Source organism: Mastigoproctus giganteus, chromosome 9, assembly GCF_048544385.1.
Source record: "Mastigoproctus giganteus isolate SK-2022 chromosome 9, ASM4854438v1, whole genome shotgun sequence".
Lineage (NCBI taxonomy): Eukaryota > Metazoa > Arthropoda > Arachnida > Uropygi > Thelyphonidae > Mastigoproctus > Mastigoproctus giganteus.
Window position 1 is genome coordinate 202851953 of NC_143583.1, and position 26753 is coordinate 202878705.

Here is a 26753-nt window from a genome sequence, read left to right on the forward strand (position 1 = left end):
GATAAGGAGGTGATTATCCCCTTGTATAAGGCAATGGTCAGGCCACACCTTGAGTATTGTATACAAGTCTGGAGGCCTCATTCTAAGGATATAGAGCTGTTGGAATGAGTACAGAGAAGGGCAACAAGATTAGTGGATGGAATAAAGGGTTGCTCTTACGAAGAACGGCTTAAGTTTTGCAAATTACAGTGTCTGGAGACTAGGCACCTGCGAGGTGATCTGATTGAGGTGTATAAAGCCTTGAATGGTTTGAGCATGCTCAATGCGGATGAGATTCTTACTCTTGCTCAGAATAATCGCCCGAGAAGGCATAAATTCAAACTGAGGAAAGACGGTTGTAGGATAGATGTGTGGAAGTTTGCCTTTAGCCAGCGCGGGTGGTTGATTACTGGAAGAAACTTCCATCTGTCGTAGAAGCTGATAGCTTAAATAGATTCAAGGCAGAACTTTACAAACATTTGGAGCAAGTGGATGGGTGAAATAAGGGTTTTTTTTTTTTTTTTTCTTTTTTGGCTGATGCTATATATAAGCCATCTTGCATCATGTGCCTTTGCTAATGCCAACAAAGAAGCTAGTTCAGAGCATTTTGAGTCAAATTATGAATGAATACCATCTAAATTATAGATGATATTTTGACTGGTTTAACAGGTTTCCTGCTACTCATATTTGCAAGGGTCGTTTCTATTGTGCTTTAGAGTAACTTATATTTTAACATTTAATCATCAATATTAAAAATTTTATAAACTAAGAAGTTCAAATCTGTTTGTTATTCAATGACCTTTATGAAAAATGAGGTAAGTAGCAACAAATAGGAAATTAACTATTCTTTTTACCTAATAAATATATTATATTGAATATAATACAGTAGTAACAATTATTAAAAACATACCAGCTTGAGGAGGATGAGGTATAGATGCCATGATTCTTTCTAGTTGATTAAGTGTTGAAGTACCAGGAAATAGAGGTTTACCAAGCAAAAGCTCTCCCATGATGCATCCTAAGCTCCATATGTCAACTCCTTTTGTATAACTAATAAGCAATAAGATTTGCTAAATCAATTTACAGAGAGGCAAGGTAAAGGTCTGCCATGTTTATACAGGCTGGCCTCGATTAATGCGAATAATTCATTCTGCGAGCGCATCGCGCAGAACGGAACGGAAACGTGTTAATCGAATATAATAATCAATAGGAAAAATTATAATTGGTCTGTGTGACCTTAAGGAATGTCCATAAACAATTTTAAAAATACCTTTTAAATAACTTTTTAACTGTATAACATGTAAAAGATAATAAAAATACAAACTATTTTCTATAGAAATATTTGAACACAGTCATTTAAACAGTGTTGGCTTTCTTTTTTTTCACAATACAGTTTCCGATAGCCGACAACGAACTTTTCTAGGCCCCAGCAAAATATTTCTTATTGCACAAAATCTCAAACTTTTTGTTTGAGGTTCTGTGCGATACGAAATATTTTGCACAGAAATATTCTCTCTGCGATAAGAAATATTTCATCTAGTTCTTTTACCGTTATCTCCTTTGCAGTAACATTTTCATCTGGCTCATTTAAAAATTTTTTTTGCATTTAAAAATTAGAATTTTTAAATGCAAGTCTACATGTAACTTTATTAATGGGGGAAAAACAAATAACACGTCTGCTTACGATGGTTGATGGAACACACTGAGGCAGGCAAAGGGCAAATGTTTGTTTATTGCCTGTCCGACGTGCAAGCTTAGCATGCGATTCAAATCTTTTTCAACTATCACATAAAAAAAGATCGCATTAACTGGAAATTTACATCACGTAAAGTGAAAAGTTGTATAATTTTTTGAAATAGTGGTAACTGAAAAACATGTTAATCGTACTTGCATTATGCAAGGCCTGGCTGTAAATATTTCCAAGTCAAAAGTGCTTTTAATTGGGACTGTAAAAACAGAGTGCTTAATGAATTTGCATTAAACAGAGGAGATTTATTCATAATGCAAATAATACGAAATGTAGCAAAAACATTTAAACATAAAAAAAAACAAAAAACATAAAAAAACAAAAAAATAAATAAAAATAACACAAAAATCCAAAGTAGCAGCTTAATATTTGTATTAGGTGCTGCTGACCAGAACTATAGACCATAACGAATAAGAGGTGTGCCTTGACCGATTTTTAATGGCAGGTCACTCGGCATCCAAACATTACCCATACTAGCCTGTCTGCATTTCAAGAGGACACTGTTGTCAATTTGTCTTCCCCTAAATCAACATCCTCTTAAATATTCTGTTTCAAATAAAGGATTAAAATACACCATAACTTCTAAACAGTTTCCATATAAAGACCATAACAAAGTTATATTACCACTTAAATGAAAAAAATCATTCTTGGGGCCTTGATGATACCTTGTAAGTGAAGTTTATAACAGAGAAACAAGGCACAGATGTGCACTTAGTGATATTGGCAAATGGGCAACTGCACGAGGAAAGACTGATTATGTGGGATGTAGACTTTGGTACCTTAGAGGGGTTAGAAAAATGAATGAAGGAAAAATTTTTATTGTTATAAAGAATTCCACAACTAGGGGCCATGAATGTAAATTACAGGGGAAGAGGTTTAGACCTAGATCGAAGAAGTTTTTCTTTTAGCCAACAAGTTGTTAATTACTGGAACACAGCAAGTAGTTGAGGCCGACAGTTTGAATTTCTTCAAAGATCAACTGGATAATTCTTTGTACTATGACTAATACTTAACAATATAATATAGCCAGAATACCATAAATCATGAGCACGCTTTGAATATACTCTGCCGCTAGTTAGTCAAATTTTTTTCATCCATTAAATCCAAAGTCAGTTAAATCGAGGTCTGTAAAATCTAGGTTTACTGTATAAGGTATCAGAAATGGTTTGTCGCTTTCAGGAAACAGGTCAGTATCCAAGTTTTCACAACACCTATGTAATACAGACAAAATTCAGATTAGAACAAATAAGAATTCTATACCTAAATATGTTAAATTCTTCCTCTTCCCATTCTTAAATAGGTCGCTGATAAGCAATGTTTCTTTCCATCATCTCAGTAATTTGCTCCCTGAGGAAGGTATCTGAAAAGTTTCTAACTTGTCGGCTTATCTTGCATGGTTTTAACTTAAAGGGTTCCTTTCTCATTGGGGAATGTTTTTAACATGTTAAAACAAATTAAATTAAAAAACTAGTTTTTTAATATAAATTAGTACATGTTTATATTTAGCTGCCTTTATTATAATTTATTTCAATTTTATTTTGTGTTCATAATGGGAGGCTTAATCAGTGTGTTTGTGTGTGTGTGTGTGTGTGTGAGAGGTACGATTCATTTTTATAAATAAAGAATGGGTTCATTTATGGGTTGTTTTCATAAGGCAGTTAAGTCAAAATAAATAGAGAAACGTACCGACTGTGTGGGTGGTAGAAAATGAAAAAGATCTGGGAGTAGTTGTGCAGTCAGATATGAAGTTTTCTGAGCAATGCAGACAGGCTGCCAGAGCAGGTCATGGGGTATTATCAATGATATACAGGAATTTTGCTAGTAGAGAAAAGGAGGTGATTATCCCTTTGTATAAGGCAATGGTCAGGCCATGCCTTGAGTACTGTGTACAGGTCTGGAGGTCTCGTTTTAAGAAGGCATACTGTTGGTGTTGTGTTCTTGGGTATGGGGATTATGACTGATGTGCAGAATTCCTCCAGCCAACCCTCATCCCTGTATATCAGTTCAAATAAGGCTTTCTTCAGATTTTCTCCACTGCATTTTAGAAGCTCTGTAGGCATATTATCAATTCCTGGTGCTTTGTTATTGCTAAGGGACTTTAAGGCTGTGTTGAATTCATCTTTAGATATTCATGTTTTCTTGTTCTTCTAGTGCCGCATTCATCCATGTGTACATGCTTGAATCGTCATAAAGTTCTTCAACATATCTCCTCCATCTTTCCTTTTGTTCTTTGAAGTTCAGTACTGCGATTCCCTTTTCATCCCGCATTGCTCTCGTTCGAATTCCGCTACTCTTTCTCATTAACTCTGATTTTTCTATGCACCAACTTCACCCTACCTTGTTGTTCGAGTATTTCAATCTCTTGACAGTTCTCTGCCCACCACTGTTCTTTAGCCTTCCTACATTCTCTATCAATTTTATTCTTACATCTATGATAGTTCCTTTGATCATCATGATTTTTTTGGCCTTTCAGTCTCCTCCTCTCATCCATTTTCTGCAGTAAAATATGTGATCCAAGCTTTGTCCTAATTTTTTCACTCTTATCCAGAGCCATCGATGCAGCTTTACAAGTCATCTCCTTGATTAAAGACCAATTTTGCTCTAGATTGCTTGTAGTCTCCTCAGCAGTGATAACATTGGTAAGATCTTGAAACATTTTTTGCAATCTCCTGTCTGAATGGCACCTTTGGGGATTCATTTTGATTTTCCGTTATCTAGGAAGTTTTATTTTTAATTTATTTAATGCAGAAATGATGAGGCCAAATAACAAATAGAGAGAGAGAGAGAGAGAGAGAGAGAGAGAGAGATTAAGAATGCAATTTTATTAACTGCACATAAAAAAACATAAACATGTTGACATCCAATGTTATATTCTGCCATTAATACACTTCTGCTTATGCCCCGTTCTGTTTTCTTTATTATATCAAGTTTAGTCTGCTCGGGTAGCACACTGGTATCATCACCGTCCTCCCCACACTGGGTGGAAAATACCCGAGTTTGATGATGTGAGGAACTTTTATAGGCTTTCTTTCACTCCGTGGCTGAGTTAGTGGGTCTCGGGTGTAGATAGAGAGGTTTCCTCCCCAGAAACTGGGGTTTTTCATCCAGCAAAACAGGCAAATTGAGCAGAGAACACACGCAATTTACGTGGCGCCTCCGTAGCCAGGTGGGCAGGAGCAGCAGTGCATTGCACACGTTTCTTGATTAGACCAGGGTTCGAGCCCGTGACCACCAAATACAGAGGGTGCAGAAAGGTCAGGGAATGACCACCGCATATCCCTGGAGCAATATGGCCTTAGTTGCTAATGCTCCTAAAAGCCAAATAACAAACAAACAACAAACACGCAATTTACAGACATAATACATATGGGTATATGAATTAACATTCCGGGTGACCCTAATGTAATAGTTTAGATTATTTCAAGTTTGTCACTCAGCTTTAATGGTGTTCTTCTTTTCTTCTCTGTACGAGGTTTATTAACTTTAGGAGCCATAGTGAGGGGGTTTTCAATTTAAAATAAATGTAAAACAGCAGTATAATCAATGATATCAGTACAGAATTCACTTTGAAAATGACAAACGTAAACAAATAGGGTAATCACTCGGCTTGCCATTTTCTTTTGTTGGCACTGTACGTATACATCTGATCTCAATGTGCCATTGTATCTTACCAATTCTGCCTACAGGCAATACTTTTATTCAGTCCAGAACAGCCAAATTAGAAGCAAAGTCACAATCGTTTCAAAACATTCTCCAAACTCAACATCTTAATTCAGTTCTGAATTAATAAGTAAAATACTGTTTTTACAAATGTATCCAACTCTAATTTGAAAAGTTCAACTGACTGTTTTCATAAAAAGGACCATTTACAGATTCATCAATCACAGATAAGCAGTTTCAAATAAGCAACTATACTCCTCCCCTCCAAATATTTGAAATTACCCATAGAAATGTGTACTTTTCAAATTGAAAGCTGTTCAGAGAAACTTTGTTAGACATCTAGCTTGCAGAAAGCGGTTTTTTATTGCTCATAATCATTATGAATCACTCTAACTTCTATTCAGCCTTACGCCTCTCAGCACATGAACTCGCAGAAACAAATTCCTCTTGAAAATGTTCTCTAGGCCTTGTGACTCTCCAGGAATTCTGCAAGACTCACTTCTATATCTCTTCCAAAAACATCTGTCACTATCCTAACAGTAGAATCAGGAAATAGTCCATCTATTGAACAAACACAATAATTTGGTAGCACTCAGTCTGGCTACTAAGTTGAACATCCAAGATCTTGTGACAATTATCCAACCATTGTTCTTTTTCATTGTTTTATTTCTCTCCCTTCCCAGAAAGTTCCATTTTTGTTATTATTTATGCCTACTGACATTACATTGGTTGTAAATGGATGTAATGTAGTGCATGTAATGTTTCAATAAGAATAAAATAATGGTTACAATAAATGTTGAAAATGTCCTCCTACCCAAAGAAAGCCTGAACTCTTTTTCCATGCCATTATTTGATCAATTATCTTTGAAATATTGGCTTTTAATTCTTCTAACATGTGAAGTTTTTTGCATATACCACTCTGTTTCAGTAGCTCCAAAGGCAAAAATTTGGGAATTGTGGAGAACATAAATTTTTGGAAATAAGACAATCACGAAAAGTCTCTTAACATTCACATTCAGAAAGGAAATGAATTAGTTTACAAGTTCATGGTATATTTACATCAACTGTATCTTTGACGGAAAGGAATCCCATTATATGACAACATATGCATCATTATTGTAGGCTATACTGCATCAATATATTATGTATGCACACAGTTTATGGGCTGATTGCATATTGTATGGATAAGAAAAATACTGAATAACTTCTAGGGGGAACCTTACTCCATTTTCCTGAGATCGGCTAATTACAACCCTGATTAAAGAGGCCCTTTAAGCAGTCTTTCAGTCTCCAACAGGATTCAAACTCTGACCTCTCCAAACACGTAGCAAAATGACTATATTGTCACAAAGGATGTGCCATACCAGGATTTAAAAAAAAAAAAAAAAAATATATATATATATATATTTATACAAAGGGTACTAGGAAAGTTTTGCAATATGACGCAACAATGAATCACAGGAAGCTGCTTGTTGCTGCATGTTGAGACATGTTCATACGTGCAAAGTAGCCGCCGCGCCAAGTCGATGGGCTCAGTTATTCATTAGTAGTGAGAGTGTAAAGTGCTTGCGATGGCATCGTGGTCACGAAATGAGATAAGGACAGTTTTGCGGTATAATTTCGTGCGTGGTTTAACCATAGACCAGTGCTTAGAAGAAATGACTCTTGCACTAGATGATGATTGTCCACATCGTACAACGATATTCAGGTGGTATAGAGAATTCCAAAGGGGAAATTTCACTCTGGAGGATTCTGAGAGGCCGGGAAGGCCACGAACGTCAGTTACGGAGGAAAACGTTACTGCTGTGAGGAAAATGCTTGACGAAAACAGGCGAGTGACCTACCAACAGATAGAGGATACTTTGGGCCTAAATGCACCAGCAATTCGTTCGATTCTGCAAGATCATTTGCACGTGAAGAAACTTTGTTCTCTCTGGGTGCCGCATCAACTGACTGAAGAGCAGATGACACGACGTGTGACTTGGTGCCGGGAGATGTTAAAAAAGTTTGATAAGGGACAATCTCGGTATGTGAACAACATCGTGACAGGTGACGAGGCTTGGCTGTACTATTACGATCTGCCGACCAAGGCTCAAAACAAAGTTTGGGTCTTTGATGATGACGACGCACCCGTAATTGTCAGAAAATCCCGATCTGTAAAGAAGAAAATGATAGCTGTATTTTTCAAATCGAGTGGAATTGTGGAACGTGTCGTTTTGGACACGCAGAAGACAGTCACAGCTAAGTGGTATACTGAACAATGCCTGCCTAAAGTCATTGGATCTATGAAGAACCTACGGCCAAAGTCAAGAATGGACACCTGGTACCTCCATCACGATAATGCTGCAGCTCACCGCGCCAAAGCCTGCACCGAATATTTGACCACGACAGGACTGAAACTTCTCGAGCACCCTCCCTACAGTCCAGACCTTGCTCCCTGCGACTTTGCACTGTTCCCGCATGTGAAAATGAAGCTAAAAGGGAGGCGGTTTTCCAGTGATGAGGACCTTCTACGGACTTGGGACAACGAGTGTGCTTTACTCCCTAGTGAAACTTGGCAGAACTGGTTTAAAGATTGGTTTCAGAGGATGGAGAGGTGTATTGAATGTAGAGGAAATTACTTTGAAAAAATTAAATAAACAAAGCTGTATTGCAAAACTTTCCTAGTACCCTTTGTATATAAGAACAATGACCTGTACCCGTGAAAACACCATATTGCACTCGCCGTAAACAAAACCCCACTGCCAAGTAACTTAAGGCCTTAACATTATAAAAACAACTGCAGTCAAGAAATGCAGTGGTATCACTTTTGCAGCTAGAATTTAATTCCATCATGTTGTTAATGATAAATTAACAATTATAATTTGGGTCATGAACTCAGAATCACCTCATAAAATGTTTCATTAAAGTAAAGTATTAATAAATAATGTTAAGGTTTAGAGAAAATGGTAGTAATGGCAAGTGGCTGCAGTCTCTTCCTAGTTCACCCCACACACACACACACACACACACACACACGCACGTGTACACGCGCGCAACATAATAAATGATGGCACTATAATTCTGTAATCAGCCATCTCGATCAGGATAAAAATAAAGACCTGAAAAAGTGTTTACAAACTGAATTGATCATTTCAAAAACAAAGCATGTACACAAATTTTTACAAGCAATAACATTACTTTGAAGAGGGTAACTTTCAGGCTAAATAATCTTTTTGTTTGCTTAAGAGAACTTACGATAATCAATTTTGATATTTATTAACTTATGTATTATGACACAGTCATGTTTGTATTTCTGATGCCATTTCAATATTTCCTTATAAAAATTTTATGAGAAAATATTTAAAAGGGCCAACTTAAATTTTGGTGCTCAAATAGAATGCTGCCATTAACCTGGTTTTTATTGCTAAATTTTCCTTCTCTCTATTGGTAGCGTATGATTTTTTTTATGGCAATGAAATGTCATTAGAAAGATTTCAGTTTATTAAAATTTTCATAAACTAAAAGTTTGTTAATCTATCAATAAAATCACACCACCACGGTTCCTTTTTTATATGCAGATGTCCCTAAAAAGTCCCTCCCCCCACACACAAATCACATAGGCTATCGATATACTGCAGACAAAGCACCATATAGATTTTCAAGAAATTCTATATTTAGCTCTTTTAGAAAGATTTGCCAAGCCATCCCAAATTTTGTTAAAATCAGAAAAATAGGAATCTGACAATTTCTTTTTTTTTTTTTATACTAAATATTACATAAGTTATCCATAAACTGTGTAGTGTAGCTGAAGAGCACTAAATATTGTGTGTCCTGCCATGCACCATTTGAAAGCATGAATGGGCAGTGTGGTGGATGCACATGAAATGTTCTTGGTTTCACAAAATGTCATAGCAGTTTGAGAAAGCAGTGCTTTTGTTATCAGTTTACTAAATACACCAATCATGAATTATTACTATTTGCTTATAATATTAATCACAGCAGAAATATTAAATGCGTGTGTTATATTTACTTGTTATTAAAATCCAGGAAGAAAGAATGAACTACATTATGAAAACGTTCACAGCATACAATTGCTTAATTTGTTAAATTACAGAGCCTGAAATACATTTTTCATTTCACAAGCTGCAATTACAAAATACAGTAAACCCTCAACCAGCAATCTGGTTATAGTTAATCCGGATCGAAATACGAAAAATTCTTTCACAGTTGAATACTGTACTTTGAAAGACACAGGATTTAAGAAAGCAAATGAGTTACTGACTGCACAAGAGAGAGAGAGAGACAAAAAGAAAGAAAGAAAGAAAGAAAGAGAGAGAGAGAGAGAGAGAGAGAGAGAGAGAGAGAGAGAGAGAGAGAGAGAGAGAGAGAGAACGTACATCACATTGTTTTGCGTGTTGTTCAGTATTGTTGTTGATTCTGAGTCAGATGGGTGTAATTGCTTATATCGCTTCATTTGCATACTTCTTTATATGTATATATGTACATAAGTTAACATATTTTATATATTATAGGTTTATGTAATTGTTGGCTAAACCATAACAGCGTTGCCTTGTCGAGGTCCTCGTATGCAGATGGTTTCATCATTTTTCTGATAGTCATACCTTTAATGCTATCAGATATGCCCACAAAATCTAATGGCTTCCCTTTATTTTTTATGATGTCACAAATGGTTTGGTTACCAACATTATAATGGTTCATTAAAGATTTAACGGATGCACCATTTTAAAACTTTTGTTCAATTGAAAGAACAACTCTTTTGTGTTTACCCATCATTTTTGCAATTTCTAAACAAAAAAATTATTTACTATAAAAAAATTTCAACACTCCTGGCATAAAGTATTTTTTTTTTTTTTGTGCGATGGAGCACAACAATCCATGCAACACACTAAAAGAAATTAAACATTTGTTCTCTTTGCATTGTTTTTTTGAGCGGCTAGTGTGAAAACATCCAGGGGTTGCAGGATAATAGGTACATTCATCTCCCAATCATGACTTATAATGCCACTTCTTGTTGCTTATTTTTACGACTTGCAAAACGTCTGTTTATACCTTTCTATTTATTACTTGAATTTTATGATTTCCAGTGGATTTTTTTTTTTTTTTTTTTAACTTTGGAGTTTTGAAGTGTCCTGGTTAATCGAGAGTCTGCTGTACAACTTCTGAGTCTTCTATTGATGGATAAATGTATTGTCTTTTTATAGTTTTTAAATAAAGGCTCTACAGTGATATTTTTTTTATTTATTTTCATCAGCACTTTATCATTAAATTTTCTATTTGTTTGTGTTCTACGTTTTTTTGTCTTTTGCTTCACTAATCTGGATTATCACTTAACCCGGATTAGTGAGGGTCTACTGTATTACCAAATGTACAGTGAATATTAATGAAACAATTACTTTTATATAAAATATAGTATTCGCCATATAGTGCATGGAAGCCACATGCTTTTTCTGCACTATATGGCACACCATATTATTAGTAATTAATAATAGGATAAGTTATTTACTTATCACTTCCATTAAACACAATATACAGTTTATAGTTTTTTTTTTTTTGTTTTAGGTCAATACTATTATTAATGTAATGCATGAATATGTTTCATTTTTTATCCTTATTAGCAATGCCCTTATGGTGAAATACGAAACAAACATCACTTGCACCAGAAAAAATTTGCACCATAAATGATTACTAGAATTTTAGTCTTCTCTCCTTTACCAAAATCAAAAGAGGAAGGAAGTTTATATCTTGATTCATTCCTTCTTGAAACCATAAAAAAGAGGGGGGGGGAACATTTTATATGATGTCAAATTCATAATCATTATACAAAATGAAACTGAATTAAGATATTGGCATATTTGATCCCATGTTACAAACCTTATGACTAATTCAGATTTGATAAAACCACCAACGAATTCCATTATGCAAATTTAGTTTATGCTTATAGCGGGTGTTGAGGATAGAAGCAATCACTTGTTTTGTATCAGGTTTTCTAAGACAATTGGCTATTTCTGCTTACTCTGAGGACTGATCATATGACTGGAAGAAAAGAGCACTATAAGTGGGAGTGTTATGATAGGGAAGTCTACTGTATTCATATATTAAGCATTTAACAGAAAGATAACAAAGGCTTACTTTCTTGTCCCAAGCAAAATTTCTGGTGCACGGTACCATCTAGTGGCCACATATTCTGTAAGTGCAGGATCTGTGCCGAAATCTTGCTGTGACAAAGAACGAGCTAATCCAAAGTCTGCTACTTTCACATGATATTTCTCATCCAAGAGGATATTAGAAGGCTAAATGGAAATTTCATATTTAATAATAAAATTAAAGGAATAAATTTAAAACGACAAATTTACAATCTCTCTCTCTCTCTCTCTCTCTCTCTCTCTCTCTCTCTCTCTCATGCCTGAATTGTGCACTGCAACAAAAATAGAGGGATGTACACATATTCTACTACTTACACAGCCATTCCCCGACTTACGTAATACTCGACTTATGGAAATTTGACTTTACGTAAGTTTTTGCCGGCTGGTGCAAACTTAAAAAAATCGTGGAAACATATTTTGCATTCCGTAGGAATAAATGGAGGTATCATGAAAATATCATAATGTGAACCCAATAACAGATTGTTTCTTTTTTTTTGGTAATTCATTCCAAGACCTCGGAAGTTGAAATTTTCACTATATAACTAAGCTATTTATCTCTTTAAAAGGTCATTTTTATAATGGAAATATTCACTACACTTTCATCATTATCATGTTCCGTTATAAGAATCAATTTTGAATGCCTTTGTGATATTTTTCTAAAACACATTTCTGGAGGTCACTACCATAAAACAATAAAAATGATCTGCACTTTCCGGTTTATTGTGCTTTTCTGTTAGCACAATCTATTATAAACTGGTAGTAAATTCGATCTTATTGCATTTACGACAATACCGATAACTGGAATTCTGGGGATTTTTACGTTACGGTATTATGGTGAAATGAATTTCCCTTCATTGAAATCAATCATATAAAAAACATAAATAAATTTTCAGAATCTTCACTTCATTCCTATTTACTTATTACAATGGTGAAAGGAAAGGGACCAACGGAAAGTGCAAGTGCTGGCAGTGCTAGGAAAAGAAACAAAATTGATTTAGCAACGAAGATGAAAATGATTAAGTAGTACGAAGCAGGACAAAGTTTGTCATCTATTGCCCGGAATTAGGTCTCGTTGCTGCAACAGTGGCTTACTTTTTTATACTATTTTAAGGGGACAGTGCACATATAAAAGAACATGTTAAAGGATCAACGCATTTAAGATCAACAGTGATCATACAACAGCGTTCAGGTGCTATATCGAAGATGGAAATTCAGATTCAGAAGCAAGTGCCCCTGAGTCCAATGGCCATTCAAGCAAAAGCAAGAAGTATTTATGAAGATATTAAGGATAAGAACTGCGAACCCCAAGCCAAGTTTGTGGCAAGCAACGGGTGGTTTAATAGGTTCAAGCATCATGCTGGTTTCTAAAGCATTAAAGTATGCGGTGAAGTTGCCTGTGCTGATTCTGCAGCTGCAGAGAAATTTTGTGATGTGTTGGAAAAAACCCCTTTAAATCTCCTAAGCCCTCAACTTCCGCAGTGGTGTGCTTATCAGCTGGAGAGTTAATTCTGGCAATGATGCTCGAAAGGTAAAACTTGCTGATGCTATGCCTGTCTCCTTGCTTTTTTGTAATTTTATAATTTTGAAATTTTTGCAATTTTGTACCCTTTTGTAATTTTTCCTGCGCATAAGATAAAAAAATTGAATAAATAATTCTATTTACATGTTCGTCGAAAATTTCTTTTTTTTGCTTCAATCAAATTTGTGAGTGCTGCATAAACATTTAGGGAAATTCTGACTTACATAGAGTTCCGCGGAATGCAACCCTTACATAAGTTGGAAAGTGGCTGTATATATATATATATATATATATATATATATAGGGGCTTAGAGGGGAACAGGTATCCTGTGTGTTATCAGACACTCAGCCTAAAACACTGATGGATCCAATATCTCTCTATTACAAATTACAGAAGATTTAGGAGAAGTCCGGTTGGCCTGCCTCCCTAAAATCCACTCATGCACACCTTCTCGATGGTAAGCCCTGTTACGTCACTTAGGTGGCAACGAACATGTAGAGTGGTTCTCTTCAAGACGCCTGGTCAGCGTGAAGAGGAAAAGACCAAACCCTCCAGCAATGAGAGCACAACAATACAAATGGCCCTCAGTCCCCAGCAGCTTTCACTCTCCCTCTTACGGCAGCGAGAGGATCAGAGTGTGCTAAGAATCTCTGGGTACGACCAGGCTGCCATGCACGGAAATTGAACTTGGCCTGTTATAACGTACGATCACTCATCGGTGAAGACAGGATATTAGAGCTGGAAAAGGAATTAGAAAATGTGAATTGGAATATCATCGGTTTGGCTGAAACAAGAAGAAGAAATGAATCACTTATAAGTTTATCAAGTGGAAATCTGCTGTACACCAATGGAAACAGTGAAAGGAGTGAAGGTGGAGTTGGGTTTCTGGTCCATAAAGATTTTAAAAACAACATTTTGGAATTCAAAAGTACATCACCAAGTGTGTCCAGACTAATATTCAAGATTTCTAAGAGGTACAAGCTAAAGATTATAATGATTTATGCACCAACATCGAGCCATGATGATGAAGAGGTTGAAGAAATGTACACTGAAATTGAGAGTCTTCTAGATGAGCAGAAAACCCACTACACTATTATTATGGGGGACTTCAATGCTAAGGTTGGAAAAAGGCAAAACAGCGCAGAAAGAGAAACTATAGGAAATTTTGGAATTGGTGAAAGAAATAAAAGAGGTGAAAGACTTGTGGAATTTGCAGAATCTCAAGGACTGTCAGTAATGAACACTTTTTTCAAGAAAAGGGTGAACAGAAAGTGGACATGGAAGAGTCCAAATGGATTAACAACTAATGAAATAGACTTCATCCTCACTAACAGAAGATATATTGTGAATGATGTTACCGTCCTGAATAAGGTAAATGTTGGAAGTGATCACAGAATGGTAAGATGTACACTTGATATAGATGTAGGAAAGGAAAGGAAAAAACTGACTCGGGTAAATAATACAAAGGTCTTTGAGATAACAGAGGAGGAGAAAAAGCAGTATGTACTGGAACTTAAAAACAAGTTTGAGCTTCTGCAGACTGCTCAGGACCAAGATATCGACGAGGAATATTACAACTTTCTGAAAGTGATAAAGCCCAAGAAACCTATAGGGAAACAGAAATCCAAAGAAGAAAAAATTAGTCAAGAAACACTTGTCATGATGAACCAAAGACAACAAATGAAGAGCAAGAAAAACACTGACAGGGAGAAAATTGAGTATACTGAGTTATTCAAAGCCATTAGAAAGAGACTCAGAGAGGACATAAGAAGATTTAACACAAGAAAAGTAGAACAAGCATTAAGGAAAAACAAAGGATTTAAATCAGCAGCCATGAGCAGTAATACAGAAAGACAAATGATACTGAAACTGAAGAATAGCGATGGTGTACTTATAAACAGGAGAGAAGGCATAATTCAAATAGCAGAAGACTACTATAGAGAATTATACAAGGAGCGAGGGAATGATACCAGCAGTGGGGAACATGGATTGCAAAGTAGCAACACATACGACATACCCGATATTCTTCCTGATGAGGTAGAACATGCATTGAAGAAAATGAAGAATCGGAAAGCCCCGGGGGAAGGTGAAGTTACTGTAGAGTTGTTAAAATTGGGAGGAAGAGACATAACACAAAAACTGGCAAGGCTCTTCACAAAGTGCATTAGAAAAGGTGTGATGCCTAAGCAGTGGAATAATGCAATCATAGTTTTGCTGCATAAGAAAGGAGATAAATCAGAAATTGGAAATTATAGACCAATTAGCTTGTTATCCCATATCTACAAGTTGTTCACAAGGGTCATTACTAACAGATTAGAAAGAATACTTGATGAGAATCAACCGAAAGAGCAAGCTGGCTTTAGGACAGGATTCTCAACTATGGATCACCTTCACATAATATCACAGCTAATGGAGAAAGCAAATGAATATAAAACACCATTATGCCTGGCATTTGTGGATTATGAAAAGGCATTTGACTCCATACAAGCATAAGGCAATGTTTCGGGCATTGGAAAGACAAGGCATACATACTCCATATATTATGATTTTGAAGAAAATATATGAGAGTGCTACATCGTTTATTAGACTAGACAAAAACAGTAGCAAATTTAAAATCGAGAAAGGAGTTCGACAAGGAGACCCAATATCTCCGAAGCTGTTTACTGCTGCCCTTGAGGAAGCTTTCAGAAGATTAGACTGGTCGCAGAAAGGAGTCAATGTGAATGGAGAGTACCTAAACCATTTACGATTTGCAGATGACATTGTGGTCATAAGCCACGAGCCCAAAGAATTAGAGGAAAACCTTAATCAGTTATGCAGAGTTAGTAAGGATTTTGGACTAAAGATGAATATGGCTAAAACAAAAGTAATGATGAACAAGTATGCCACAGAAAGGGAAATAATGATTGATGGAGCAGTAATTGAAAAGGTGGAGTCATATACTTATCTGGGACAAGTTATTAGCTGTAATAATGATAAATGGCTAGAAGTCAAGAGAAGAATAAATTTTGGATGGATAACATTCAGGAAATATAGTCACATACTGAAGAGCAATATCCCAGTTTGTCTGAAACGTAAAATAATGAACCAATGTATACTCCCCACCATGACTTATGGAAGTGAAACTTAGGCACTCACCAAAAGAATGGAAGAGAAGCTAAGAACTACACAGCGAAGAATGGAACGAATTATATTGGGAATCAGACTGTTAGATAAGAAGAGAAACACATGGATTAGGCAGCAAACTCAAGTAAAGGACATTCTTATCAAAACTAAAGAACTAAAATGGTCTTGGGCAGGACACATAGCTCGAAGACATGATGACAGATGGACTAAGAAAATAACAGAAGGGTACCCAAGAGGAGCTAGAAGAAAACCTGGAAGACAAAGGCGGAGATGGATAGATGAAATTCATGAGTTTTTGAGTAGTATATGGATGGCCAAGTGCTCAAAACAGAAGGAACTGGAAAGTTGCTGGAGAGGCCTTCATCCTGCAGTGGATTGAAAATGGCTGATGATGATATATATATATATATATATATATATATATTACTTATTCATTTTGTCTACAAAAGTTTGCCATTTAAAATTGTAAGGCATTACCATGCCTTACAATTTTAATAAACGAAGGTGAAATTAAGTAATGATTTTAGAATAGAAGTATAAAACTTAGGGCCCCAGTTAACTTCGGGAGTCTGGTGTGGAAATAGTCAACAGAGAGTTAAAAGTAGGTGGATGAAGAATATAAAGCTCGTACTTGGGTATTTCTGGAGCATAACTTCCCAACTGTGCTAGTGATGACCCTGGATGTTACAGTTATGTTAATAAGGAAATTGGTTGTATGTGGTTAAAAATCCTATTAGCTGAATAATTTTTCATTACCAAGGCTAATTGCTAAGCAAGAAATAACGAGTACAGAAGCTGAAACTAAGGCAAAAATCAGCAATGATTTTGATGTCTGATTGGCTGGTTTGTGTTTTAAGGCGTATTGGCAGTTTATGAGCCATGTCGTTTTGATAGAAGTAGAAATAATTTCTAACAACAGATTTTCTCATCATTAAGAACATTGAAGGTGAAGTTCTAGAAATTAGAAATGCGACTGGGCTACTTACCCAGGTCGGAAAACATTCCAGAAACTGTCTATGGGTGGGGGGGGGGAGGAGGGAGAAGGAAGAACGAAATTTATCTATATACAATATATATATATTTTACACAAATTCCATAGCTACTAATAATTGTAATAAATGTAATTATTGAAGGCAAGTGGTTGATATATGAGAACTGATATTTCCTCAGGATACCACACTTCACTATTTCAGTAACTAATCTTGAGATAGTCCATTTATGCAACCTATAATGTTATAATAGCTACCTGAACAATTAAAAAACAAAAATTCTTACTGACATTCAGGACCATCTCAATTAGAATGGTATCTCAAACAGACTTCAATATGGTTCTGTTAAGATGGAAACCAAGCTTGACCAATCTGGTGGATTACTGTCATTAAACAATGGGATACAGGTAACAATTTTGACTTTACACTATTCCTCATGGAAGGCTGCTGTATGAAATCGAAGCAATCAAAGTTACTGGTAGGATACTCTGCTGGACATAATGCATAAAGTTCCAGGCTTAGGAATTAACTATGAAGATGATGGTACTTCCATACAGACTGATACTTTATACTCAAAACCGCTTGGGTATAAACAACCAGGTCTAATCACTAATAAAATTTGCTAACTTAGTGCATAACTATAGTCCAAACTAAATGAATTCGTAACTTTGATATAATAAAAGATAATGCTATTTTGGCCTTTTAAAAATGATGAAAGGTAGGATCAATTTCTTCTCTTATTACAATTTTCTGTTTGTGTAAAATTCAAAATAAGTTACACCACCTTTCCTGGCACTTTTGTCCTGCAAACTAGCTAAAGTTCACGTGACCAATATCTGGTGAGGGATCAGTAAAATCCTGAAACAAGCTATTATAATATAACAGGGTATCTCGTCTTTTAAATAAATGAGAAATTAATTTGTTCATGATGCTATTTGTTTGAAGATAAATACCAAGGCAACTCATGGCTATGGAAAAGTATGTTCTGTTGTTGTTATTATAACCACATTACACTGTGTGTTATGAAGAGGATTTTAAGAATTCCTCCAGATCCTAATGGAATTTGAAGGAGTCCTAATGGATTCCTAATGGAATATATCCCTAATGGGTGGCAAAACTACACTGTCACAGAAGATTAATACCATTACAGTTTAAATACTGCTGGTCATAAAAAAAAAAAAAAAAAAACAGGATTTTATTATTTGAATTCAGTTCTTTAACTGTATATCCATTTTGCAGCATAATAACATCTTAAAAAAACAAACAAAAAAGAAAATGAATTCCAATTCTGCCAGATGAACTGTCTGAATTGTTATATCACCTCAACAATGCAGTTCTCTTTGGCACATCGGCAACAAACTCCTCTTCAGCCTTGCACATTGCCCATCTTTGTCTACCTAATGTATTGCATGAACTTTCCACAACCAAAAAAATATTATCGCCTTCCATCTCATGTCACAACATATGGACTGGTCGTCACTAACCTACTCTCAATCTTTATTATGTGAGTAATCCCTGATTAGCACACCCCCATCCAATGCAAATTTGCTTTATGCAGTTTATATTTCAAAAAATTAAAGAAAAAATACCTGGCAGGGAGCCACAGAGAGGATACTGGGAAGGGAGGGGCCAATCTCACAGAACTAGGTATGAACACTGTGTATACTTGTTTTGTACTGATTCTCCACCATCATTTCTTGGTTGTTGTTAAGTTTACATGTTGAGAGGTTATTCTTGTGCCATCTCAAAATTATTTTAGGAACTTATCTATAACCAATGGATAACCAAAGCATAATGTGTCTGCTAGAAAAATTTCCAGCAGAATGAAGGCAATCTGCAACACTGATGAGGTCTCCCCAATCTTGTATAAGGGTGCCTGATAGTAAGTGTATTCATGAGTCATATGGGACCTCCTGATTTTGAAGATGAACTACACAGTGCTACTGAAAATAATGCATCAGAGAGGGTAGCAGGGATCGATATAGTCTGTGTAGCTGACGAGGAGGAGTTGCGACCTCTCATGGTGAGTCCTTATCAAAATAAACTGCAGAAGTTAGTATATATTGCTTTTCAGAAAACAGAGCCCGAGTCTGGTTCCAGTGGGGATTCTGACTAAGAAAGTCATCGAAGAGTCACGTTCACTCCACAATCAGGGTACAAATCTGTTGTAGGAACACGACAATGTTTTACACAAGTAAGTGCTATGAAGCAAGGCTGCAACTACTCATTTAAGTGCTACAGATAAATTCTGCATAAGAATGTCCAGGCTGGAGTCATTTTTTTAAATACAGGAGCCCATAGTGTCCCACACTGTTATGTATTAATATTTTTACATACATATGTAAGTACTAGATAGTGTGAATCAGAGCTGTAATACTCAATACATTCTACATTGATATTAATACAGTATTTGTAAAATAATAAGAGGGTTTACCTCAATATAGTACGTAGAACACTTCCATATGATACTCTCCAGAAATTAAAATGAAAAAAATCGAAAACTTACATTAGAGTAAAAAATAAATAATTAAAAACCAATTTAACACAATTAAAAATTAAAAAGAATCTAACGAAAATATTCAAAATGATTTTCCTTCCTGAAGCTGACAACGCTTTTCGACCATATGTCGTGATCACAGGAATGAAAATTACCGAATAGGGTTGAACTTGAAACTTAAATAGTGATTATTTGTCTTCGCGCATGCAAGTAAAGGTCCACGCATCGGAGATCAAATATGGCCGCCGAACATTAATAGAATTCTCTTGTAATTTAATTTCTATGGTTTCTGCAATTAATAGTCGCATATAATTATGTTGAACATTAAGTATTTTGGCCTCGTTAAATAAAAAAAGTATGTTTTTCGTTAATGGCATGAAAGGCTAATTCTGACGCTGCTGAACGAGAAGCACGAACTGAGGCTTCATGTTGATTTACACGAATCTTCAGAGAAAATCGCGTCGAACCTTGGTAAGATGAGTCGCAATCACTGCAAGAACCGAGCAGTTGTTCGGTATAGTGTGTAATTTCCGTATTGGCCTGGCCACAATTTTAAATTCGGTATCTTTAAAGAATCTATTAAGCTGTTTGTGCCACTGTTCAACATATGGGACAGAAATAAAGTATTTTTTGATATTACTGTTGTTGGTTGGAGTAGTATTTTGTATCCTATCCTTAGCCTGTACCCTAATTCGGTTTATTGTGGCAAGGGGATAACCCCTGTTTAAGAACCTGCTAGTTAATATTTGTATTTCTGAGCCAAAAGTAGATTCCGTCGTTGAATATTTATAGGCATTTAGAAATTGATTAAAGATAATTGATCTTCTGTAGGTGAACAGGTGATAGCTATTATAATGTTGAAGCATACCGGTGTTTGTAGGTTTTCGATAGATGTTAAATTGGATTTTATTTGAGTCCCGAGTAAGCGTGAAATTTAGAAAGTTTAATGACTTTGTATCCTCCCTTTTCAATGTAAATTTGAGTCTAGAATGAATATTATTAAACGAATGTAAAATGTCTTGGATAGTATTACTATCAGTAATAAACTAGAACATCGTCTAAATACCTCCCATAGTATGTAATACAGGGTCGAAAAGGTGTCAAATGTATATGCTCAATCGTTGAGAGATAGATCTCTGACATTAAGCTGCTCAGGCTCAAACCCATTGGTAATCCAAAAATTTGTTTGTACACCTTGTCTCGAAAGGTGATATAGTTGGCCTCAACTAACAGTTTAATTAAGTGAAAAATTTCTTTAATAGGTAACTTCGTATAATTAATCGGTATCGTGTTTTCCTTTAACACATCCCAAATAATATCTAATGTGTATTCAACGTTTACATTCGTACATAACGAGGTAACGTCTAGTGAGAATTGTCATTGTCGCCAAGTCTATAGTCTTTAAGATTATTAAATAATGTATCGTAGTTCTTAATCCCAAATTGTATTACCTCTCTAAAGGGTTTTATAATGCTATATACATGTGTGGCTAAGGATGGAAATGCCGAATTCCTGTAGGAAACAATAGGTTGAATAGGAAATCCAGTCTTGTGTAATTTTACCTGACCGAAAAGTGCAGGAATATTGTATGTTCTGGCCTTCAATTCCTTTAACTGGGCCATAGTAATGTAGTCGTTTTTTCAATACGTGGTTAACGTTTTATTGTATTGATTGACTAAATTGGTAAACAGTGCTGGGTCTACTTCAAGATAAGTGGAGGTAAGTGGATACAGTGGTAATACTAGATAAACCTGATTATATTAATAAGTTAGATTCAGTTGTTTCAGATACCTTCACTTATCTTAAAGTAGACGCGGCACTGTTTACCAATTTGGTTAATCAATACAATAAAATGTTAACCACGTATTGAAAAAACGACTACATTACTATGGCCCAGTTAAAGGAATTGAAGGCCAGAACATACAATATTCCTGCACTTTTCGGTCATGTAAAATTACACAAGACTGGATTTCCTATTCGACCTATTGTTTCCTACAGGAACTTGGCATTTTGATTCTTAGCCACACGTGTATATAGCATTATAAAACCCTTTAGACAGGTAATACAATTTGAGATTAAGAACTACAATGCATTATTTAATAATCTTAAAGACTGTAGACTTGGCGACAATGACAATTTATTCTCACTAGATGTTACCTCATTATATACGAATGTAAACGTTGAATACACATTAGATATTATTTGGGATATGTTAAATAAAAACTCGATTCCGATTAATTATACGAAGCTACCTATTAAGGAAATTTTTCACTTCATTAAACTGTTAGTTGAGGCCAACTATATCACCTTTCGAGACAAGGTGTACAAACAAATTTTTGGATTACCAATGGGTTTGAGCCTGAGTGGCTTAATGTCATCGATCGATCTCTCAACAATTGAGCATATACACTTGACACCTTTTTGACTCCGTATCACATACTATGGGAGGTATTTAGACAATGTTCTAGTTAAAACTGATAGTACTATCCAAGACATTTTACATTTGTTTAATAATATTCATTCTAGACTGAAATTTACATTGGAAAGGGAGGATATGGATACAAAGTCATTAAACTTTCTAAATTTCACGCTTACTCGGGACTCGAATAAAATCCAATTTAGCATCTATCGAAAACCTACAAACACCGGTATGCTTTTACATTATGATAGCTATCACCCATTCACCTACAAAAGATCGATTATATCTTTAATCAATTTCTAAATGCCTATAAATATTCAACGACGGAATCTGCTTTGGGCTCAGAAATACAAACATTAACTAGCAGGTTCTTAAACAGGGGTTAAACCCTTGCCACAATAAACCGAATTAGGGTACAGGCTAAGGATAGGATACAAAATACTACACCAACCAACAACAGTAATATCAAAAAATACTTTATTTCTGTCCCATACGTTGAACAGTGGCACAAACAGCTTAATAGATTCTTTAAAGATACCGAATTTAAAATTGTGGCCAGGCCAATACGGAAATTACACACTATACTGAACAACTGCTTGGTTCTTTCCGCACTTGCAACACAAATTAATGATCTGGTATACAACATTTCTTACGGCGATTGCAACTTGTCTTACCAAGGTTCAACGCGATTTTCTCTGAATATTTGTGTAAATAAACATGAAGCCTCAGTTCGTGCTTCTCGTTCAGCAGCGTCAGAATTAGCTTTTCATGCCATTAACGAAAAACATACTTTTTTATTTAACGAGGCCAAAATACTTAATGTTCAACGTAATTATATGCGACTATTAATTGCAGAAACTGTAGAAATTAAATTACATGAGAATTCTGTTAATGTTCGGTGGCCATATTTGATCTCCGATGCGTGGACCTTTATACACATGCGCAAAGACAAATAATCACTATTTAAGTTTCAGGTTCAACCCTATTCGGTAATTTTCATTCCTGTGATCACGACATATGGTCGAAAAGCATTGTCAGCTTCAGGAAGGAAAATCGTTAATATTTTCGTTAGATTCTTTTTAATTGTGTTAAATTGGTTTTTAATTATTTATTTTTTACTCTGATGTAAGTTTTCGATTTTTTCGTTTTAATTTCTGGAGAGTATCATACGGAAGTGTTCTACTTACTATATTGAGGTAAACTCCTCTTATTATTTTACAAATATGTAAGTACTGTTCCACATGAAAGACTATTTAACAAATTGGAACAGCAGAGGATTAGGGACAAATTACTGCCATGAATAAATGGACAGTTGAGTGGGAAAAGGCAGAGAGTGATTATCAATGGACACTGCTTTTCTTGGACTAATGTTATTTAGTGGAATCTCCAGGGTTCGGTGGTATTGTTTTCAATATTTATTAATGATACTGATGAAGGTATATCAGGCTTAATATCTAAGTTTCTAGATAATACAAAGGTTGACAGATTGGTTAATGACAGCAGAGTATGCTCAGCATAACATAGCACAAGATCTAGAAAAATTAGGCAGATTGGCTGAGAAGTGGCAAATGAAGTTTAACATTGATAAATACAAGGTAATCCATATGGTTAGCAGTAATCCTAGAATAACATACCAACTGTGCAATATTACACTCAAAGTAGTGGAAAATGAAAATGATGTGGAGGGGTGAGGGGGCAATTGTACAATCAGACAAAGTTCTCTGAGTAATGTAGACAGGCTGCTCACTGGCATCTCACTGGGTTTTGTCAATGATATAACAGTAATTTTGTCAGCAGGAATAAAGAGATAATTATTCCTCTGCATAAGGTTAGGCTGCATTTTGAGTATTGCATACAGGTCTGGAAGCCTCATTTTAGGAAGGATGTGATTGGTTGGAACAAGTGCAGAGAAGAGCAATGAAATTAGCAAGAGGAAACAAAAGGTATTCTTACCAGAGAGGACTTCAGTTCTGCAAATTGCAAACTAGACACATGCAAGGAGATCTAATTGAGGTGTTTAAGGCTTTAAATGCATCGAGTAATCTAAAGTTGATGGAATCTAAGCTTACTTAGACAACACACACATGAGCATAAATTTAAATTGAGGAAGTGGGTACTTTGAATAAATTTAAGGAAAAATTATTAGAGTAGGTGGACATGTGATGTGGGTTTTTTTTTTTTTTTTTTGGGCTGACACTGTATAAGCTTGCTTCCTTGAATTATTTGCCACTGTTGAGTGATTCTGCATGGTATCTGCTATAGCTTATATATATTTGTTAGTGGAAATGACATAATTGCACAACTTTGTTATCCAATATATGTATAATGAGTAGTAATTCACAAGAGAAACATCAAGCATATAGAATACAAGGAGACTTTTATCTGGAAAGGGAAGGACAAAAGAGAAACCAGAGTTCACAGCCTGAGCAGCTGGAATACAAAAGGTTTTATGAAATTGGTCTAAATTTAATGATCTGTAAAGGCACTTACATTAAATGCGAAAACAGTTAAATTATTATAGGTAAATGCTGTGGGGAAAATTCTTTAACAACAAAAGTTAATTATAAAATGGTTAGTTATAAATTAGTAATGGTTTTTACCCCAGGGGCTCACATCTGGTGAGTATGGGTTTGGCACACCTAGGGTCCTGAGCTGGACATCATCATTCTTCTCTTTCTTGGTGATTCCTTCTACTTTTACTCATGTCCCCCCACCTCTCTCTCTCTCAGGGCAATGCAAAATTTTATTATTTTTTTGGCTGGTGCAGCAAAAGCCTCAGGCTTTCTCGCACCACACGGCTAAATATAATAATAATAATAGTTAGTTAGTTAGTTATAAAAATGGTTAGTTATAAAATATAAAATGGAAAAGTCAGAGAGATGCACTTTCCAAAGCCTGTTAGAGAAGGAAATATGTGTGTTTTAATAAAAGTATTAGAAAAAGATCTAGATACATCTATCTTTTTCTAATGGATCTTGATGTGGCCTTCTGTTTGAACGTAGTGTGACAGCAGGGCAAATCACTGCAAAAGTGAGTTTGTTCTATTGTGAGAATTAAGACCATTGCATTATCTATGCAGATAAGATCTTGCTGGCCAAAAAAGCAAATGCCCTCATTTTTGTATGGATTCTTAATGACAAATGATCATTGATATGTGCTAGACTGCTTTCTTAACCTGGCAGTGGTGGTGTGACATCTAACAGATGCCTTTCAAAAATAATGCTCTTGCTTTACCCTTTAATTAATGATTAAAAATCTGGAATTATTTCTAGCTTCCTAAATATATTCAAACTTTTGCTGTAATAGTTCCTGAATTTTTTCCTTACTTTTTTTGCGGAGTAATTAAATGCATGCACCTGTTAGGTGCAGCCCTACTGTTTGTATAACACATTTTTCTTTTGCATGAAAAGTATCATGGGAACTGACTGTGCTATAAAGTTTCAAAGTCTGTGCTTGTTTAATGTTCAAGATTAATTGCCTGTCTATTCCCACAAGTTAAGTAAACATCTATGGTTACAAAGGAGTTGTTAATGAATGATTTTGTTACTGTTTTCATGTAGTAAAAATGCCGAAATGGAAATTTGTTACTGTTTTCATGTAGTAAAGATGCAGAAATAGAAAAAGTGCTTTAATTTTTTAAAAAAAGTATTTGTATATATAAGCAGAAATATATGCACGTGCACATTTTGTGCACTTAAGTCTTTTCAACGGGATGTCACTAATGTTTTTAAGCTTTTCACCTATTCCCCCATGTAATAACCTTCTCACAATATTCATAATTTTTTTAAAAAATTTTAATGACAAATCTTACAGCAAGTTTGCAATTTATTTTTATTCATTTCAGTTTTAATCTCACCTTTTAATATTTACCACATGATCAACTTTATGGTCAAAGAGATGAGTTTATATATATATAAGTCTTCGCTAATTTTAATATACATGACAGTTTAATATTTAATTGACAGTTGAATATTTAATGTTATAAAGAAATCAATCAAAGGTATAGCTAATCAAACCTTGAGATCTCGATGAATCACATTGGATGAATGAAGATATGCTAATGCAGAAAGAAGCTGGTAGATAATATAAGGAATGTTCCATTCTTGTTTAGGAATTCCTTTCTTGATGGCATGATGCAAGTCAGCATCTGAGAAAATAAATGTTAGGAAATAAAAGAAAAGTCAATTAAAAAACAGAAGAGCACACAACTACTGTTATACAATGAGACTTTGTTTTAAAAAACAGCATTCTTTAACGTCTTAACTGTATACTGCACACATCCCCCTGCAACAAGTGCATCAAAACCAGTTAAATTTAAAATTAAAATATATATACCACTGGAATACAGATAATAATATTAATGTATTATTAATTATGCAATAATTAATATCAGTGATATCAATTATAATATTCATCAAGTATTGTTTTACTTTCCATAAGTGTACTTTCTTGTAAATGTAACTGGGAGACAAGTGCACTGGTTCTGCTCCTGGTGCAAAATTTATTGCTACAAACTGGCTTAGCTAAGCTTCCCATTTTGTTGTAGTGAAGGCAAGACACCACGAGAATTCTATTTTCATGAGGCAATGAAATGCTATACTTTGCTGCTAGTAGCTAAGTTTTGTTTCATTATTATTATTAAAGAAGACTGTGTATATGCTATTCATTTT

The 26753-nt window shown here is 35.1% G+C and overlaps 1 protein-coding gene across 2 annotated transcripts in view; it reads right to left on the reverse strand.

The window, feature by feature from the left end:
- LOC150081039 (extracellular signal-regulated kinase 2-like) overlaps positions 1 to 26753 on the reverse strand; it is a 102267-nt gene that overhangs the window by 45826 nt on the left and 29688 nt on the right. For both annotated transcript variants that reach the window (XM_090381925.1, XM_090381924.1), the window contains exons 4-6: positions 26100 to 26230; positions 11519 to 11679; positions 890 to 1029 (exon numbers count right to left, since the gene is read on the reverse strand). In XM_090381925.1, coding sequence (XP_090238051.1) covers positions 890 to 1029; positions 11519 to 11679; positions 26100 to 26230 — 432 coding nt within the window. The remainder of the gene's footprint in view (positions 1 to 889; positions 1030 to 11518; positions 11680 to 26099; positions 26231 to 26753) is intronic.